Source organism: Gymnogyps californianus, chromosome 19 (assembly GCF_018139145.2).
Source record: "Gymnogyps californianus isolate 813 chromosome 19, ASM1813914v2, whole genome shotgun sequence".
NCBI lineage: Eukaryota > Metazoa > Chordata > Aves > Accipitriformes > Cathartidae > Gymnogyps > Gymnogyps californianus.
The window spans coordinates 7,405,926-7,415,252 of record NC_059489.1 but is presented as its reverse complement, the minus strand read 5'-3'; the positions used below and the strand labels follow the sequence as shown (position 1 = coordinate 7,415,252).

Below are 9,327 nucleotides of genomic sequence, written 5' to 3'. Positions count from 1 at the left end.
TTGGAGCTTTTAGCGTGCCGCGGAGCTGGTGCGTGAAAGGTTTGTTGTGAGGAGCCGTCAGGGCCGGAGGATGCTTAGGACCCAGGGGAAGCACTGGCGAGCCTGGCTGGCTGGGCTTGGAGGAGCTCCTGCCTCCCTGGCTGGGACTTCTCAGGTGTCCTGGTACGGCAGCAGCGCTGTGCGAGGCGAGCTGGGCCCTCCTGGCAGCTCCCCCTTCCCCACATCCATGCCCATCCTCTGAGCCCCCCTGGGCACCCATGCGGTCGCCCGAGGACCGCTCCGCACCATGAATGACCAGTACCACCGAGCAGCCCGGGACGGCTACCTGGACCTCCTGAAGGAAGCCACCAAGAAGGACCTGAACTCGCCGGACGAGGATGGCATGACCCCGACCCTATGGGCCGCCTACCACGGCAACCTGGACGCCCTGCGCCTCATTGTCAGCAGAGGGTGAGCGTTGGTGAATGCACGGTGCCGGTCCCGGGGGACAGAGTAGCTGGGACCCTATCTTTCCCCCTTCCCTGCTCGCAGGTCAGCATGGGTGCAGGTGCCCCACAAAAAGATGGCTTCTGTCCATAACAGCCCCGCTCCTGTCCTCCCCTCTGTTATTTTTCTCTCCTTGTGGTGCTTTGAGTCTAATCCAACGCTCCTGATAACCGTTCTGTGTTTTTCCAGCTCCTCTGACCCTGTAACCGCTCCTGCCCCAAACCCCGCTTGCAGCTCCCCAAGTGGGGCTGGGTCTGCCCCGCAAGTGCTTTGCAGTCCGGAGTCAGGTCCTGTAAAGACAAGCAGAGCTGAAGCGCAAGCACATCGGGTTGCTGCTGCAAAAAAAGCCCTTTTAAATGAGGGGGCAGAGGGAATAACTGCTCCTTCTGTCCCAAGAAATGCTCACATAGAGAGATGTGTGCAGTGCCAGCTGGCAGTAGGTGACACTTGGCTGTTTTACCCAAAGCATGGTCTCAGTATGTGACCCCTGGGCAGCCTGTCATGCACCTGGGAATTCAGAGCAGGTTCCCCAAGAGCAGATTTCTTTAAGCCCAGTCTCCCCCACGAAGGCTGCTCCGTGCTGATGTGTCTCTCGGTACCTCATGCTGGGCTGCCAGATCTGAGGGTCTCTGGCTCCGTAAGCGTGGATGTGGTGGAGAGAAGGGAGTGGGACTGAGGGGACTTGTCAGACTGGAGGGCTTTACATCTTGATGTCAGGGGAACTGCACAAGAAGGTCTGTGCTAAGGCAAGATCTGCCACACCTGGTTCCTTCTTGAGCAGTACGTGGCTCTCCTGTTCTTACCAACCTCCCGGGGAGCAAGTGCCAGCGCTTCCTTCCACTCCGGTAGCTTTTCTGAGCACCTCGTCTAAAGGCATTCAAGGTGGGGTGGCCTTTGCCTTGTGTTGAGAGATGGGTGGCGGTGCTGATTTTGATTTCTTTCTAATATTAAGGAATAGTGCTGAGAAGTCCTTGAGTGCCTGATGCAATAGGAATGTGGTCAGGAAAAGATGATTTCAGAGTCCAAAGGGGAAGAGAGCAAGACATCGCTTGGAGAGGTGCATCCCGAGATGCTCCCGGGCTCAGAGCCCCGTGATGCTTCCCTGGATGGGGGCTGTGTGACTTACTGTGTACCTCCCAGGAGAGACTGTGCCCAGCAGAAACCTGCTCTAAGCTCCTGCCAGGAGGGAAATTGCCACCCAGGGCCAGAGAGACAAGGGCAGGAGCTCTGGGGATGAGACCCTGAAGTTAGAAATGGTTCCAAAGACTCTTTGATGGCTTTGCCTTTCTGGAGGGGCATTCATCCATGGCATGGGCTTTTCAGACTGACTTTATATCTCTTTATATCATTATATCTCCTTATATTGCCCACCTCCGTCGCAGGACACCCTGCAGCACCACTGCCTGCCCTGCCAACCCACACATCCAAGCCAGCAGTTTCTGCCTCTTCACGAAGCCCAAGGGCTGTTTTTCCATGGAGGGGCCCCTTTTATAAATTCACATTGGATCAAAAGGTCCTCGTGGGCTCAATCATGTCCGAGTGCAGCTTGGCTGCTGTTTAATTAACAGCCTAACATACATTTGTTCCTGACAGGGAAAATAGCCTGGCAAAAGCCCAGTGCCCTTTACGTGATGGATGGTGGAGCAAAGTGTGGGGCTGCAGGATGCGCTTACATCCGTGCATTCATCTCCGCGTGTCAGATCCTCGCCCAGGACCACGCAGAGATCAGCGAAGCCTCCTCGCCCTGCCACTCAGCTCGGTGCGGATGCAGGCATGCCTCTGCTCCCTGGAGCCGGCTGTGGGTCTGCAAGAGGCAGGAAAGCCCCAACCTGGGGACAGGGGTGCCAGAGAGGGGAAATCATGCAGGGTTCAGGAGAGCCCGCGGGCAGACCCTGTAATTTGCTGCTAGTGCTTAGGACGATGTGCAACGGCATTTAAGTCATGTTTAGAGATGAAACTGTGTTGGATATGTTACTATTACACCTGCACTATGACAATTGGGAGGGAAGAGGGAGGACCCCTGAGTGTCCCAAAATGTCAGGGCATTTCTTTCTGTCAAAAAAGAAAAGGCAGGGCATGTCTTTCTGTCTTCTTCCTTTGGCACGGAGAGCCCTGCACTGCGAGGCAGGAGAGTGTGGGACTGCGGCACGGAGCAGTGCCTGGGGGAGCGGAGGCTTTGGGGCTGGGCTGGCTCCGTGCAGGGATGGGGTGGGAGGCAGCTTCAGGGTCTGGGGGGGCTGGTTAGCCTCTGACTGGGTTGCAGGGGGATGCCAAGGCACAGGGGGAGTCTTGGGGCAGCGAGAAACACCGAATCCTCCTTGCCGGCGCTGGGCAGCGGTACTGGTGCCCAGACAAGCCGGGAGTTTAAGTGCTGGGGCTGGGCTGTTATGAAATGTCCTAGTGAGGCCAGCCAGAGGCACCCTGAGAAAGCAGGGCTGTGGGAGGGGGGCTGCTGGGGGCAAAAATCACGGTGCTGATTGTCGTGCCCCACTGCAGGCCAGGCTGATGGACGCTTAGGATTATCTGTCATCAGTGAAGGAGCCTCATTCATACGCCTGCATGTTCAGCAGATTGTGGTGTAGGGCTGAAATGAGGAGGGGGAAAGAAAGTATAATAAATCCGTTGGTGGATCCTTGAGGAAAGTTCGTCATCTCAACCCACGCAGAAGGGGTAACGAAGCAGGCTTATTGCTCTGTCCATAACAGCTGGTGATGTGTCTATGCCTCCGTGCCACCTTTGCATGGGGATGGAGAGAGGGTTGGGGACGGAGGGATCAGCAGTGGCTCATCCTTCTTGTTTGCAACACAAAAAGCCTTTTTCTTCCTCCTGGCTGGGCTCCAGCAAGGGAAGCAAACTCAATTAACATGATGGCTGGGAAAAGGCAGGCTAACTGGCATTTAGTATTGCAGCTTTTCAGAGGCAGTAATTCCTCAGCGTGGTTCGTTATGAACTGCTGCGGCAGTGGCGGGCATCAGTCCAGCTCCAGTTAACTACAGGTCTGAGGGCCTCGGCTGGGAACGGCTAGGACTTTCTTGCCTCGGAGTGGACCACAGGAGAGGTGAGGATGTGTCTTGCTGCTAGATAGATCCGCAGTCAGCTTTGTCACCCGGCGTTTCTTTGCAGAGTCGTGCCTCAGTTTCCCTTCTTACAAAAATGGGGGTCACGGATGCTTTGGATGTTAATGGCAGAGGGGTGCGAGTGGCTCAGCAGGGAGTTGGAGGGGACGAGATGGCTCCTGACATCAGCCAGGCTGCTCGAGGGAGTCACATCGCCCTGGCTGGGGCAGGGTTGCAGTGGAGGTTGCAGCAAGGCACGTGAAGGTGATGGGCATCCTCTGCACGCCACGGGGCTGACGGCCACGTGGGTGCCAGGAGCAGCGTGGCCGTGTCGGTGGGGATCTTTTCCTGGGAGATGACCTGCCGGCAAGGTGAAGGAGCAGGGTGGAGCGCTGTCGCAGCTTCATCGCTTCCGGCACCTGAGCTGGCTGCTCGGAGTCAGCGTGAGATCTGGGCATGGTGAAGCGCTGAGCCAGTAGACGTGCCCCTAGGCACTACCACAGTACAGCCAGCATTAATAATCACCAGTAACAATAACTGCTAGCCTAGCTTTTTGCTGGTGCAAGAGGCAGAGAGCCCTTGAGATGAACCTCACGTACAGCATCTGTGCTGGATTTTTGGGGATCTGAACTTGGAGAAAAGCTGAATCCTTGACCTACCACCACCTGGACAAAGCTTGGGATACAGGACCCAAGGCTCTGCTCTGGGTCCAAAACCTCATCTTTTCTGCTCATTTCTAGGCTTTGCTTGGGTCATTGCCCTGACTGGCTATGCTGAAGCTGGTGGGTTTTTTTTCCTTAAGCCATAAATTATTTTTTTCCTCTTCCTATATCCAAAAACGTTTTATGGGAGGCAGAGACACTCTGCACCCAGCTGGCTCCCGGTCTGAGGGCCTGATCCTTCACGCACACCCATGAGCCAGGGGGTGAGCCAGCCCATTGCTATCAGAGGAACTTCACGCGTGCAGCCAGGGAAGGACGTATGTAAGTGCCGCTGGATTCCCCGGCTAATTGGGATCCTATGGGAGAAGTGGAGGGGAAAAACCGGCAGGAAGGGAGTGAGTGAGCGTGTCACAGTGCAAACGCAATGACTCAGGAGATGCACACATCCACCTAAGGGGATCAATTAACAGCGTTTTTAATAATGATTATTACAGGAGTTGACTCAGCACTCGAAAACGCTTTGAAGTTGAGAAGTGCTGCACTTTACACCTGTTATTAAAATATGTTCCCACTTAGTGGACCCTGCAGTCAGCATCTCCTCGCATGCAGTGCCCTGGAGGTGAAGTTTTGCTCAGACAGACACCTGCCAGAGGGAGGGCCTCATGTTTATTATCTGTGCTGGATCAAACACCTCTGCTTTGCAAGTCGCCGTTCTTCTTTCCTTCTGATGCATTTTTAGCGCCTGCGGCAGACATTTATAGGGCAAAGGGACCTAGAGATCTAATTTTGCTCTAATACTCTTGTTTCTAGACAGTGGAAATGTCCGGGGAAAGCTGGTTTTGATGCTCTTTCCCCTCGCTTACTCTCTGAGGTGGTGAAAAGCATGAGGAAAGTAGACCTTCAAATATGAATCCACCAAGACCTCCCTGGCTTTGCTCTTTGCCACCTGAACCAGACAGACATGAGAATGGGCTCGGAGATGTACTTTATGGATCGAGCATCCATCCACTTGGCTTGGGGAGCAAGATTATTTCTAGGGAGTCTGCTGCTAAGTCACTGTCCACATCATGAGTCTGTGTACACGTTGGGACCCTCATGGTGCCCTGGCTCATCTGCCCACACATGTTGGGCACCCATGTGCCCATTGAGAGCATGCGTAAACAAACGAATAACCCTTAACGCACTGGAGTCCCACCGCCAGTGCTGGCAGTTCCAGTTTCACTGGCTCTTTAATCCAGCTCCATCAATAATTTACTCCTCTCTTGCAATTCATCAAATATTTATCCTCCCCATGAATTTCCCAGCCTGGACATGTCACTACGAGGCTAGAGGCAAGGGCTGGGGAGTTACCGCTCCTGGAAACTCGGCATTGCCGCAGTACTGGCAGCTCCCTCCTCTCCTTCTGCTGGCTTCACGGCTCCTCAACTCTGTGATCTCCTGCCCTTCTCCTCCCTAGCACCCATCTTTGAAGCCTTTCTCTGCTTCTATGAGAGATATCAAAGGCTCTGGATACAGAAGTCCTGCAGGTTTTGTGGGTCTTTTTGGCCCTTACACAGTTTTGAACCTTTTGACTAACTTGCTGAATTTGCCAGCAGGCTCAAGGTTGTCCTTACTAAGTTTCTACAAATTTTGTGAAAGTAGATGCATGGCGGAGCTACTGGTGATGCTCCCACAAGAGGAAAGCTGAGCGCAACTCATAGCAGCTCTCGGGGAATACAGCCAGGAAGCTCATGCTCTGGGTCCAGATAATCTCCAGCTTAACCTCTGGCCACTGTCTTTATTGCTTCTGCCTTTTGCAGAATAATTTCCCTTCAGTATTACATAGCTGAGATGTCGGCAAAGCCTGAGGATTGCAAACTAGTCATTACACCAGCCGGGTGGCTCTGCTCTGGCTCCACTGTTCCCTGAACAGCAGTGTCCAGAGTGGGCAGCAGGGAGCGGGCCTGCAGTATGGGAGGGTGAATGTGCTGGACGAGGCTGTTACTGGGTCTTGTGCATGGGCACTAGTGATGAAGATGCAAAGCAGCAGGGGAAAGGAGTTCCTCAGCTCCTGTGGTCTCCGTGCTCTTTCTCCAAAGTAGTTCTCAGCCTCTTTCAAGTGAGACGAGCCGTAGCACAGAGCATGTGGGGTTTGGGAGAGGGTTCTGGGCTCTGCTGCTCCCAGCTCTTGTCAATGCAGGTCCTAAAGCAGCAAGGAGTAAAGTAACGCAGGCTGAAGGTCTCAAGTGTGCATTTGCCTTCCAGACTCCTGGTGTCACCAGGGCTTGGAGCTGAGGTCTTCGTGATGGAGGGACAGTGCTCGGTTCCTCTAGAGCTCGTTGAAAGGGTGGTGTGGAAACAGGCAGGAGCAGTGCTGTGCCAGAGCCCTGCTCTCCGTGAGGAGTTGCCCTTGAGGGTGGTGGAACTGCACAGCCTTAATAAAAGGCTTTGCCTTATCCATGCGCACGAAGGGAGAGCGCCTTGTTGACAGATACTGCTGCTGGCTGCATATCATTAGCACACGCTCTCGGGCAAAGGCTGGTGCCAGCAGGGGTGTGAACCATCTCTTGTTTCAGCAGATCACAAATACAGAGGAATGTCAGGAGGACAGACTTCCCTTGGATCCTGGATTTGTGTCCATCCTGTCACGGGAGGCAGGAGATGTGGGCAAGCGGTTGTGCCCTGTCAGCAGCTTGCTGGGGTAGGGGCCAGCACAGTGTGAGAAGAGATGCTGATGGCATTAGTTGAGTGTCCAGCTCTTGAGGAGTGCAGAAACCTAATCTCCACTTTCTCTGAAACTGGATTCTCAGGATGTGCTAATACCAATGTGCTTCAAGCCATGCAATCGAGACCAAGCGTGGTATAGCAAAGAACCCCACAAAACCCCAACCCCAAGGCCAATGCCAGCAACTTTGCTCTTGTTCTCTACTGACGACGTGCCCTCTTGTGCCCTGAATTTCCCCAGGCACCAATGAACAGGAGGGTGGGAAGGTGCAGCAGCTGCTGGGTTTCAGAACCATTGCTGAGGATGGCCATTTCATGGTGGTGCTACCATCATGGTGGGACCCCATGGTGTCCCACACAGGATGTGGTGTATAGAGAGGTATTTTGGGATGTGTCTCCACAGAATCTGAATGAAGCCAAGATTTGAAGATAGAATCTGACTAGAATTTGATGTGATGTTTGAGATTTGAAATTTATAACAAGCTTAAGGTCTGAGCTGGAATCAGCCCCGTATCTCAGTTCTAGGCTATTCAGAATCTGGCTTGCCTCCCTCCAAAAGTTGGTTTGATGCAGGAACATACGTCTCCTGAGAGCTAAATTCAAGTCATGGGAATTACTGCAGACTTGGGTGTCAGGCACGTGATTCCGCGTCAGTGGTACACCCCTCCAGAAGACCCCCTTAAAATTAAGCTGTGGGGGCCAGAGGCGTGCAGCTTCGTATTTCGAGGAGGCAACAGTTCGTGGTGCTGATTTGCCCCTGCACAACTGGGAATATCTCAGTAGAGTCTGTCAGCCATGCCTGCATGCTAACTGGTTGTTTTTCTTGCTGTCTAGGGGCGATCCAGACAAATGTGACATCTGGGGGAACACCCCTCTCCACCTGGCAGCAGCCAACGGCCACCTGAACTGCCTTTCCTTCCTCATCTCTTTTGGGGCCAACATCTGGTGCCTGGACAACGACTACCACACCCCGCTGGACATGGCAGCCATGAAGGGGCACATGGAGTGTGTGCGATACCTGGACTCTATTGCTGCCAAGCAGAGCAGCCTCAACCCCAAGTTGGTGAGCAAACTGAAGGACAAGGCCTTTCGGGAAGCGGAGCGGAGGATTAAGGACTGCGTGAAGCTGCAGAAGAAGCACCATGAAAGGATGGAGAAACGGTACAGAAAGGAGATGTCGGATAATTCGGATACCATGAGCTTCTCCAGCTATTCGAGTAGCACCTTAAGCAAGAAGTTCCAACACATGTCTATGGTGACTTCCCTGCCATACTCACAAGCCACCATCCATGGCACAGCCAAGGGAAAGACAAAAATACAAAAGAAGCTAGAGAAGAAGAAGCAGGTGGACGGGACGTTCAAGATCTACGAGGATGGGAGGAAAAGCGTGCGGTCTCTGTCTGGTCTGCAGCTGGGGAACGACGTCATGTTTGTGAAGCAGGGCACATACGCCAGCCCCAAGGAATGGACTCGGCGTAATATCAGAGACATGTTCCTCACGGATGAAGACGCTGTCTCCCGTGCCATAAGTGACCCAGGTTTGCACATGGACTCGGCCCACTCGGAAGTCAGCACTGACTCTGGCCACGACTCCTTGTTCAACCGCCCCGGGCTGGGCACCATGGTGTTCCGGCGCAACTACGTCAGCAGCGGGCTTTTTGGGATCGGCCAGGAGGACGCTGGCACGCTGGGTGAAGACAACGCAGATGGGGTAGGTGTCAAACTACGGAGCCGCCTGCAGCGCTCGCCAAGTCTCAACGATAGCATTGGCAGTGCCAACAGCCTGCAGGAGCGGAATGCAGAGGAGCTACCCTGGGATGAGGTGGAGCTGGGCTTAGATGATGATGACGAACCAGACACCAGCCCCTTGGAGACTTTTCTGGCTTCCCTGCACATGTTTGAGTTCATCTCCATCTTGAAGAAGGAAAAGATTGACTTGGAGGCCCTCATGCTTTGTTCAGACAATGACCTGAAGAGCATCAATATCCCATTGGGCCCCAGGAAAAAGATTGTGGATGCCATCCAGAGGAGACGACAAACTCTGGAGAAGCCAGATGTCATTGTAGACACTGAACTGTAAGTAGGAGATGGGGCCTCTGAGCGATTAAACCCTTCAGCAGGTGGAGATGTGGATAATGTAAGGTCTTGTTTTCAACCCGCTTGGAAGAGTAGGAGTCCAGGTAACCTCAGTGCTTCTGTGTGTGGGCAAATTCCTGCTTGTGTGGAAACGATGAGAGTTCAGAGAGGTGGCAATAGCGTTAGTTCATTACTCAACAGCCCCAATGTGGCTGGGCAGGACGTGAAGCCCTTGTTTTGTTTCATAACCTATGTGAATGCAGACTGCTCTGTGGTCTGTTTCTTCTGAGTCCCCGTAGCTGGGATTTTCAACCACGCTCAGGCTTGTCTTGACTCTTCACCTT

The 9,327-nt window shown here is 53.6% G+C and overlaps 1 protein-coding gene across 1 annotated transcript; it reads left to right on the top strand.

Moving 5' to 3' along the window:
• Window positions 1-286: 286 nt before the first annotated feature.
• Window positions 287-8,987, top strand: USH1G (USH1 protein network component sans). Its single transcript, XM_050908530.1, has 2 exons — window positions 287-450; window positions 7,742-8,987. The coding sequence occupies exons 1-2, from the start codon at window positions 287-289 to the stop codon at window positions 8,985-8,987; spliced, it is 1,410 nt and encodes a 469-aa protein (XP_050764487.1).
• The last annotated feature ends 340 nt before the right edge of the window (window positions 8,988-9,327 follow it).